At 39.8% G+C, this 10,523-nt stretch overlaps 2 protein-coding genes across 2 annotated transcripts; both read right to left on the bottom strand.

Moving 5' to 3' along the window:
- Window positions 1-47: 47 nt before the first annotated feature.
- Window positions 48-1,122, bottom strand: LOC122193355 (centrosomal protein of 152 kDa-like). Its single transcript, XM_042894116.1, has 3 exons — window positions 965-1,122; window positions 467-548; window positions 48-384 (listed from the first exon to the last, which is right to left on the bottom strand). The coding sequence occupies exons 1-3, from the start codon at window positions 981-983 to the stop codon at window positions 255-257; spliced, it is 231 nt and encodes a 76-aa protein (XP_042750050.1). The 5' UTR covers window positions 984-1,122; the 3' UTR covers window positions 48-254.
- Window positions 1,123-8,131: 7,009 nt separating this feature from the next.
- On the bottom strand, window positions 8,132-10,412 carry LOC122193354 (centrosomal protein of 152 kDa-like). Its single transcript, XM_042894115.1, has 3 exons — window positions 10,058-10,412; window positions 9,665-9,768; window positions 8,132-9,408 (listed from the first exon to the last, which is right to left on the bottom strand). Exons 1-3 carry the CDS (start codon window positions 10,231-10,233, stop codon window positions 8,615-8,617), a joined length of 1,074 nt encoding a protein of 357 aa, XP_042750049.1. The 5' UTR covers window positions 10,234-10,412; the 3' UTR covers window positions 8,132-8,614.
- Between the last annotated feature and the right edge of the window lie 111 nt (window positions 10,413-10,523).

Below are 10,523 nucleotides of genomic sequence, written 5' to 3'. Positions count from 1 at the left end.
CAGGGGTTTGAGATGAATGCTGGTTGGTACATCCAAGGCTTGTACCATCTGAGAAACAGAAATCAGTGCAACAAGGCAGGGACAGCATAACAAGGCTTCATACCACACAATGAAGCTTGTCCCAGACTATTGCAACATTCCCCCCAGTAAGAAATCAACTGGGCGTTCTTAGGTGACCTGGCTGTCAGATTCCCAGGCTGAGTTAATAGAAGGAGGAAAAAGTACCAAGTAAATGATTTTGGTCTCCCAACCTTTTAACTGAACCTCTTGTACTTACTCTTTATCTTGCTCACAGATTTAATGTACTGCGCACGCATTTCTTCCAGCCCTTTCACAGAGCCACAGGATGAACAGGCTTTTGAGACATTTCCCTTGGATAGCAACCTGAAAATAATACAAGTCACACAGCCTAAGAGCAGCCTAGACCTTACAAATATCACCTTGTCCACATTGCTTTTTGAAATACCTTGGAGATGTGCCCATGTCTTTCAGTTTAGCCTTCATCTCAGTGTTTTCTGCAATTAGAGATTCCACAAGCTTCTCGTTTTCTAGAAAAGCCAGTAATGAACCATAAAATAATGTACTTTCCCACATTCAAGCAGAGTTCAACATAAAACATCACAAACTGCTGCCTTAATGTAGAAGACCCAAATGTCAACAAGCATCACCAGTAAACAATCAGCTGCACCAGAGACAAGCATGCAGGAATCAAACACAGCACATTTTGCAGAAGTCTAAATAAATGAACCCACTGGACTTAGCCTGAGCAAAACATCAACATGCAAGGCCCAAAGCAAAGACTCAATTTACATCTATGAGAGCAATGGTTTCCACTACATTTTGTTAAAGCATGCATGCATACACCATTACATCCACTGAAAACTGTATTGAGCAAGAAAGGAGGTAAATGCGGTCAGTCAGGCCAAGACATTCACAGCTTTCTATTCTGACTCAGCATCCTTACCTTGGACCTGCTCTGACATTGCTCTCTGCTTCCTTACGGAGAGATGAAGACGTTTGTGAGCAGTCTCCAACTCTCTTTTCAAGTCCTGGCACACAGCCTCTTTCTTTTCCAGCTCCTGGCTGCAGTGTTTACAGCACAACACTTCCTGAGACCAAAGGTTCTTCCTTGCTTCTTGCTGATCTGAAACAACAAATACTAGAAGTCACCCATCACTCAAGGGTCCCAAATGAATCATATTCAACCTTGCTATTTCCACTCTACGCTAAGGAAGCATACCGTGTATGAGTCCAATTTAAGTAATCACAGCAGCCTGGTACAGAACCTGCAGCAGCTCCAGTCAAATCACACAGCCTTCCCAGCCTCAGCACGCTCCCATCAACAATCAGATGCAGAGGTCTCAAAACAGGCAGCAACACGGCACTGGGAGGCTGAACTGCCACTTATCTCTCCCCTTACTTATTTATTTTTAAAGCCAACAGCCAAACAGGGCCTGCTGGAGTCAGCTGAAGGAAACTCGCCCAGCTGGGAAGGCTCACACGCGGCTGCATTGAGTTAAGTTCAGAAATTTACAAAGACTGGGCTACTTCCAGGGGAGCAACGGCTGCTTTCTACAGCCAGCACAGGGAGCTCGAGAGGCAGAAGGGCTGTGCTGCCTGCATTGTTTTGCATTTAATAGATGGTTTGTTATTTTGGTGGTGAAGGAATTCAAGCCGCGTTATAGGCACAAAGCCAAGGACTCTCTTGGGCTTTCTCCCTTTATGTTTTTTGTTGCACAACAACTCAAATAAACTGAAAGCCCCAGAGACATTGCTGTGCCTCCCATGAAGTTCTTCCCCAGCTCCGCAGCCCCCGGTCCTGCCATAGTGCACGGGACAGCTTTGGGAAAGCTACAGTGCTCAACTATCAGCACGTTTCAAGGGCTGGGAGGGAGGTGAAAATATCAGTTGAAATACCACTCACGCATGTTTCTCTGTTCGTATAACCACTGCAGTCCCTATGTTCAACCACAGGTTGTTCTTTTATTTTTTTTTCATTTGTTGAAGCCTACTTCGCCATTCTCTTTCTATCTTTGCAGTGACTTGTTCTTTCTACCAAAGAAAAGAAAAAATGATTTAGGACAACCTCCTCATCGACTGAATATAAATAGAATTTCACTGGCATTTAATAACAATAACAAAAAATAGCTTAGACCAATAATCTTGCCTGACAGCTGAACACCAAAATCACACCCTGTGAGCAAAGAGTTTCTTCCTTGCAAGACAGGGCTCTACACTGCTGAAGAGCACCACAACCTAAACCCCTCGAGGCACATCTTAGCATCCCTGACACTCCTTCACTCCCCTGCACCCTCCAAATTACACCTCCCTCTATGCTTTTATTAAAGGAATTTATTTTTCTTCCTCCTTCTGGCTTGCCTCCATTGGGAAACATACAGAACAGGCTTTCATGAGATGACTGAACCAAACAGTATAGAAAGCAGAACCATTCACCCTCAGATTGAGGTAGATAATATTTTTTTTTTGAAAAAGATTAATTAAAATGAATGTCTGCATAAGTTTATCATACATTTAAGTCCTCCTCCTGAAAATAAATAAATTAATCAACGGAAAACTTGGAATTCCCTGTGATAATCTGATTCCTCTTGTTCCTTCTCCCAGTGGACTTTGGGTAATGAAACTTCCTTTTCAGCCTGCTCTTTGTTTTCTTGCTGCAGTTGCCTCTTTTTATTATTTTGGTAATAGAATTGCTGCATTTCTCCTTAGGCTCACTCCTCAGAAGGTTAAGATAATCTTCCTTGTCTTCTAGAAGCTCATCATTGTGGCAGGCAAAAATGAATAATAATAATAGATTCTTTTAAACTTGTTTTTAAGAAAAGGATAATAATTGGAAGTATATATATGCATAAACCTACCATACATGCATACATACAAATTCTCCTGAAAATAAATAAATTAATCAAATTAAGTCAATAAAAAACTTGAAATTATGTGGTACAAACTCCACATAATAACAATCATCTATTTAAGTAAAGAAACCAAACCAGCCTACAGTTATAGCATTCTTCCAGGCTTGACAAATTGTTCCAGTACAGAGCAGTGAGAGCTCATGAGACACATGGTATGCTCCTTTGCTCCTTTGTTCCTTTGAGTTTGTCCACTGATTTTGGCAACAACATTTTGACTGAAGATTTAGACCACATAAGAAGGGTGACTTTAAGGCTTAACACTAGAAGTTATTAATAGCTGTTCCTCTATTACTCTTTAATAATTGCAAAGTGTTGTTTTTGGTTTTTCCAAAAATTGAAAAAAAAAGAAGAAATATACTGCAGTGGAAATATACAAACAGTATCACTTGGAGTCCCCTTTCAAAACTGAGACTTTTTTTTTATCATAATTTTTTCTTTCTGAGGTTTTACATCATCAAGGTGGAAGTACTGCAAATGAATAGCAGAGCACATTGCCTACATTAAAACTACTTCTTTAGTGAATTTCAAGAACATTTATTGTGCTGTCATCCATGAACAGTTCTTACTCGTACACAATTGCTTACACAAACTTACATTTTGACTATCAGTTACCATAAGATGATCATTCTACTTTCCATCTGGCTTCCAAAGCCAATGTGATCTAGAGAGAAACAAGAAGTTTAGTTATGGTACTTAGGTTAAAAAAACAAAAACAAAAAAACCTACTGAAGCCCACTTCATCGAACTAAGTAGTATCTACTTCGTCTCTCAAGAAGCCCCAAACACACTGCCAGTGGCAGTACAGCACCGCTTTTACTTAGATTGCTCTCATATGCCCAACTAGCTGAGATTTGGTTCCATTCTCAAAAGCACAACTTAAGCACTAATCGAGCAAAAAGCCTTCCTGCTTTTCAGTCTCATGAATGCTAGTCTGAATGCTTAGAAAGCTGGTCTTCGCTGTCCTCCAAGGGCTGCTGCTACTGAAATAGAACAAGGTGTTACCTGCTTTGCACATGAATGCATACTACCTCCTTCAAAGATAGGCAGGCACAGATGAAACAGACTGCCTGCACAAAAATCATGGTTTTATTTCTGCACTGAAAAGACATCATTTGTTGACAACACTGGAATTCACTGAAGAGATTTACACCACATAATGCTTATAAGACCACAGTTACTAACCTAAACAATTTTTCCTGGCAGCCTCTTTTTAAGAAATGAACCACACCAGAAAGAAGTAAGGGAAAATCTACCAGATAGATGTGTCATAGGGTGGACAGCTTTGCAAGAATAATCTGCAAACTTACTATGCTGAGATTCCTCCCTAAATAGCATGTAAGAAAGGTACTGAACATTCAAAACCTGCTCTCAAGAATCTGCATTAAAACCCAGATGAGAACACACAACTCTGTTTTACTACACAGAAGTCATCACCTAAATGATGCATTGTCTGTGTTCAGGAAAGTCATCAAGCAACTGGACCCAAACAGAGAATAATGTTACCACTTCCAGTTCATCAGCCCCAAAGCAAGATAACCAGCATTCAAGACTATTGTACATCCAAGGATGAAGTTAGTATTGCAAGCAAAAAATTTATACTCTAAGAACTGTAGTTACAAAGGGGATATTCTGCATCAGTACCCCCAACTCACTTGTTCTTACAGATGGCAGGAGTGAAGCACATTAAGCAGATCTCCCAAGGGAGATGACTCAGAAAGAAAGAACGAACATTTAATATACTGCTTTTGGCACCACCAATCTCTTTCAGGTCAAATACGCCATTCCACAAAAAGAAAGCAGCTAAGCATGAAATACGTGTTAGGTGCACCTGAGCAGAAAATCTGTCCAGTGCTCACTGGTGTGTAAGAAACAAGCAGGTCATGTTATATAACAACTCCTTGGCTTGGAACTATGTTTCAAACTTTGCTGAGGGCAAAAACAACTGTTTCAGACTGCTTGATTGCACTTACTAGTTCATATGGACTTGATAGGCAATGTGTACAGTGGCAAATTAATAAACAATTTCAATTCAATAAATTAACAACATAAACTTAAGGAATTAACAACTTAAATTAAGGAATTTAATTTTCTTATGAAAACGTATAGCAGACTGTTGTGGTTTAACCCAGCAGGTGGCTAAAGCACCACAGTCCTCCGCTCGCTCCCCCGCCTTCCCAGTGGGAACCCAAAGAACATTTAACTGCTAAGAACTCACAGCTTTTGTGCTTTATAGAGATTTTCAGGGCTGATAGAAACTTATACAGTGCTTTGAAACTGTCAGGAGCACATCTGAATCACTGCACCAAAATAAGATGACTTCATTTGTTCTGAAATAGTTGCCATCTTTGAGACAACGGGAGCACTTTGGAGGTATCATTTATTCAGGATCAAGAAGCAAAGCTATAAAAGGAACAAAAAACCAACATCTTCAGTTTGCTGACATACACTGTGTTCCAGAGCAGTTTAACCTGCCCTTCAAAAAGTTAGTCAGTTCTTTTTGTCTACAGAAGTTATTTTAAGAAACAAAGAGAACAACAGTAACCAAAATAAATAAAGATGACTTATCAACTGATTTGTACCAATTCCCATACAGAATGCAGCTCTTCTCTCAAATTTTCAGAGAGGCTTTGATATGTGGCCACATGCACAGCTTCTTGTACATCCCAGAAGTCCTTTCTGGCTTCTCTATTTGACGACTCAAGAACTACACAATGTATTCAGTTATTACTTGCAGCATTGGTACCCCAGTCCCATTCTTCTCTATCCTGTCAAAGCACGTGTTCATTGGAGCAAAAACATCAGCTGCTCACGTTAAATACTTTTTCAGTTACAACACAACTTAATTGTACACAATTAAGACACAAAAGGCCCCTCTGGTGCCAGCAGAGGGTCATCTCCTGCCATCCCCAGCACTCCAACACCTCCTCCAGCAGTCACCAAAGGTTTCAATTCCACAATATGGAATGTTTTGGTATACACCCATTGCCTCTTGTCACACCATTAGGCCTAAGAGGAGCCTGGCTCAGTCTTCTTTCCATCCTCCCTTTACATACACTGATGAAATGATCCTTGAGCCTTCTCCTCTCCAGGTTAAGTGGCCCACTTCCCAGATTTTCATCACCAAAGAGATGCAGTTCTCAGCTCCCTACACTTATAACCCTACTTCCACACACGTGTGGGCATGATCTCTCTGCACAATAATTATTTCACTACAATTATTTCATTGCTTGTCCCCCATTGTGAATAAAAGCACAAAGTTTTCATCAGAGAAGAAACTTCTGGAATTGATACTAGATCCCCCACCACATTTGCAATAGCATGTTTACAAGTTGTACAGTCAGTGATCTACCATGCATTTCTGTAAATATTTGTCTTTACATTAATCTCTATAAAGTGATTCGTTAATCACCTTAATCAATTCCTTAGAGCTCAGGGAGGTTACCTAGCATGAATATCAACCCATAAGAAACAACTCTGTACAATCACATTAAACACTTTTGCAAATTCCCTATAAGAAACAGAAATAGAAGGAATTTCTTCTTAAAAAGCCACACTATATTCTTCTAGATATAAAACATATGCAATTTATAATCTGAATTCAAGAAGGGGGCCTCATTCTTCTATAAAATAACTAGATTTTTAAATGAAAGACAGTTGATGCTTTGATAACGATATTACTTTAAAAAAAAATGTGGAAAAACACCTCAGCAGATTCAGAGCTCTCTGAAGCTGTCAGTGCAACAAAGGATACAACAAACATTAGGTTAGCAAGGAGCATGGTTTTTTTTGCAGATGCATACTTTCTTCACCCAGCAAAGGTTTCTGGACTAGCCCAAGGAATGGGTTAATCTGATAAAGTGGTTTAAACACCTGTTCAAGCACTACTTAAGCAGAGTTTAAGCATTTCAGTTTTTTTAGGAGTTTCTTTGTTGTTAATAAATCTTGTGCTATTTGGGGGAAATGTTTAAGCAAACCAAAAAAGCCACTCAGTATTGAAAAAAGAACCTCCCCATAGGTTTAAAGGACAACCAGAAAAAACTTTCACCCTGCACGCAAGGCCACAGTCATTTCCTCAGCTTAGAGATGGGAATTTGGACCTCAAACAACCACAGCTCATGTTTGTGTAGGCACAAGCCATCTCTCGTGGCCTCATTTCACTCCCACTGACGATGACAAACCCCTGCTTCACCAAAGGGGAAGTGGGGCTGCATTTATGGGCAACATTAAAGGTCACCAAGAAATTTAGAGCTCTCATTTGACCACCTGACCAAGCCTCCAGTCACAAAAGAGTCCTGCTGACCATTTTGCCATTTCAGGCCAGCTGGCCTGAAATACAAACAAGCAGCACATTTTTGTAAAGGGAGCTAAATGTTTTTCTCCCTAAGATTCCTCCTGGATCTCACACTCAAACACTGACAAGATTCTGAGATTAGGCAGTGCTCTTTGACTGTGAGAGATCAAATAAGAGCATTCTTATAACAGCTAAACGCTGCTACATGTGAAATGTATACACACCTCTTATGAGGAAAATATTCAGCCCTTTTCTACTGCTGCTGACATCGCAGAATAACGACAGGCCAAGTAGACCATCTTGTTTGGTTTTTTTCTTTACTGTGTTCTGTATTACTGTTGATGTGAATTGCTGACCAAAAACCAGGCAATTAATTGCAACAAGCATTAACTACACTAGGCAAGCAACACAAATGAAGCCAATAAAGCAAACAATATAATACTTGTTTTTTGTTACAGTATCCCTGGAAATTAAAATTGTACCCCAAGAAAAACAGTGCATTTCACGATGCTCTTAAATTCAAGCAGGCTCCTAAAGCCAAGCTTTTAAACCATCAAGAAAAGAATTACAACACTTCCATTTAAAATTTGTAGCTATTTAAGGAACATCTGCAACATGTGGTTACCTTCATCTGTATCTTCCTCTGCCCAGTACAATCTGTTCTTTGCTGCATTCAAAAAAAAGTACTTGAAATTTCATTTCTGATAATATAAGTATTTATACTTATTATGAAGACATACACAGGTCTAGAGGGTGTCCTTCAAAATAGGTTAGTCAATTGAAAAACTCATTTCAAACAACACCTCTCATTGAGCTCTGAAGGAATATTCATAACCGTTTCAAATGATTACTACAAGCAACAGTAGGTTTGTTTTATATAAACACTGTACACTTAATTTAATATAAAAATATATTATTTTTAATAAAAGTACATAATACACTATAAACAGCTATGAAAGCACTGTTACAGAGGTAAACAAAAGTCTACGTTAATATTTCAAGTGATTGCATAGAATTTCTTCATGCAACAGTCTAAACTGTAACATTGGTCATGAAATGGACCCAGTAAAACAGGGTCATTTCCTTTCTTCACACTCAAATTTATACTCACTTGAAAGGGAAAAAAATGTGTTATCACTGATATTGGTTCAAGTTGGTTTTTTTTTATTTTATTTTTTATTTTAAGTGGGCTATCAGAATCAGAGCTTTGCTGAAGAGACTGGGGATCCCATGCCATTCTTTTCAAAGTATTGTTGCAGCATTTTTCTGTATTTCAGATTGGCAGCATATTAGTTTGTGTGTTAGCAGAATTTGATTTGTCAGACCCAAGAGATGAAATATGATCTGAGTTTGACCTCACTTGATCTCTACTGTAAACTATAGTGCTGTTTTTTTAATTGAGATTCTTGACATTGCCATTAGTGAGTTCTTTCCAAGTACCACCAAAATTTTCACGTCCTTCACAGCACACACTCTGCCTCTGTTCATTGGTAGTGGGCTTTTCTTCAGGATACACTGCAGACTTATCAGAACCGCCCAGATGCAAACTTCCACTCGCAGAACTCCATTCACTGCAGCTTCCTTCATCCCTCTCAGGAGTTCTGGGAAAATCAAAGTCCTGAATTCTTTCATATGCAGTTTGCCAGGTCCCACGTGAGAGGACACATTTATCATCTTTCAAGGTTGTTCTTTCATTTTTACTCTTAAGCATGTGATGAGCTGACCCTGAGATGGCAGGGCCATTTTCAAGTCTAGCCGCATCTACATTTTCTAACTGTCCTTGACAAACAAATGAAGGGACGTTTGGATTTGCAAAATTACTAGTTGCACACAAGAGTTCTTTGTCTATGTTTACGACGTGGCTGTATTTTTCTTCTCTTCCATCTACATTTGGAAGAATCTTTGACAGTCCATCTCTTCCAGCATTAACAAGATGTTTATAGGTATTCCTATTCTGAATATGTGAAGTATCTGTTTCATGAAGCATATGTTGTGCCTCAGTCTGTCTTGCATCAAATTGTCGTCTCAAGTCACGTGGTATGTATTTCTGAACAACTTTATCATTAGCTTCTTCAGGTGTATTTTTGCCACAAGATTTGCTTTCCATATTGTTTGGCCTAGTTTGAGACAGGCAATCTCTTTTTGAGAATTCTACTCCAGTAGGCAGGTCAGAATTTAACAGCAGAGCTAGAAGAGTAGAGAAGGAAATGGATCAAATAAAAGAAAATTAACAACAAAAGATTAAAGAAAATAATAAATGAGGGAGGGGGTATTGGCCCTTTTAAAATATAGGTCAAACAGATTCTCAAAAGAAGCAGCCTATGTTTACACATCCATTCACAAGCTCGTAAATACTCAGTACCTCCCTAAGCACCTGATTTTGGTTACTATGTGCATTACATCTATGTGGTGAAGAAGAAAATAAATAAATAACCCAACATACCTGAGCAGGTAGTTTTGCACTGCAGTGTGTGTCGAAGAGGTGTTTCAAGTCCTTTAGCCATTGTAACAAGCTTGCTGGCAGCATTCATTATTTTCTTTTCAGCTCTAACGATAACCAGAGAACATGAAAAAATATAAAGATGTCCAGACTCTGCATTTTCCATAAAAGTAACGACAGCAGAAGTTGAAGAACAGTGAGAAGACAAGGTGTCAGACGGCTCAGCAATGCTCTGCCAGCAAGATCAGCAGCGACTCCACACCCGTCTCATCAGATCAGGCCAGACTAACACTTGTGCCAACATGGGATGAACAATGCTACTGGACAAACAATGCTATACTCAAGTTGACAGAACTCTTTCAAAACCAAAAGATATCCAGTCATGCTGGAGCTTACCCTTCCTGTTTCCCATTATCAGTAAGAAGCTGTTGAAGACATGTCAAGTAGTACTTCCGCATTTTCCGTGCCGTCTCCTGGCGCTCTCTGAGAACCTCTGACTTAATCATTGCAGCAGCTCTCTCCTTACTTTCACGGATGTAACACAGCATATCACCTACAGAAACATACTGCATAAGGGACAGCTCTGCCACAGAGGGGAGAGACAGGAAAATACCACCAAAAGGACTGCTGAGTAGACCTGAAGCAAGGGCCCACGTTTACCAGCCAACCTCCCGCCCAAATCCACAAGCTGCTGTGATACACAGGCTCCACACTGCTGAAAGACCCAGAGCCAGCCTCTACAAAGCATCAGACACAACAACCTAATTGGCTCATCCTGCACCTCCATCAGCTTTAGCTCATGAAAACACAAAGCGCAGGGGTTTGAGATGAATGCTGGTTGGTACATCCAAGGCTTGTACCA

This window comes from Lagopus leucura, unplaced genomic scaffold (genome assembly GCF_019238085.1).
Source record: "Lagopus leucura isolate 7727_CA_CO unplaced genomic scaffold, USGS_WTPT01 37257-0_obj-0_obj, whole genome shotgun sequence".
NCBI classification, from domain to species: Eukaryota; Metazoa; Chordata; class Aves; order Galliformes; family Phasianidae; genus Lagopus; species Lagopus leucura.
This window is presented reverse-complemented; position numbering and strand designations above follow the sequence as displayed.

Bases quoted from the DNA above. Each gene is read 5' to 3' on its own strand.
- LOC122193354 (XM_042894115.1), bottom strand. From the start codon at position 10,233: ATGCAGTATGTTTCTGTAGGTGATATGCTGTGTTACATCCGTGAAAGT. The intron at 9,769-10,057 runs GTAAGCTCCAGC...GGTTATCGTTAG, and splicing joins GATAATGGGAAACAGGAAGG to AGCTGAAAAGAAAATAATGA. The intron at 9,409-9,664 runs GTATGTTGGGTT...CTACTCTTCTAG, and splicing joins GTGCAAAACTACCTGCTCAG to CTCTGCTGTTAAATTCTGAC.
- LOC122193355 (XM_042894116.1), bottom strand. The intron at 385-466 runs GTATTTCAAAAA...TATTATTTTCAG, and splicing joins GACATGGGCACATCTCCAAG to GTTGCTATCCAAGGGAAATG.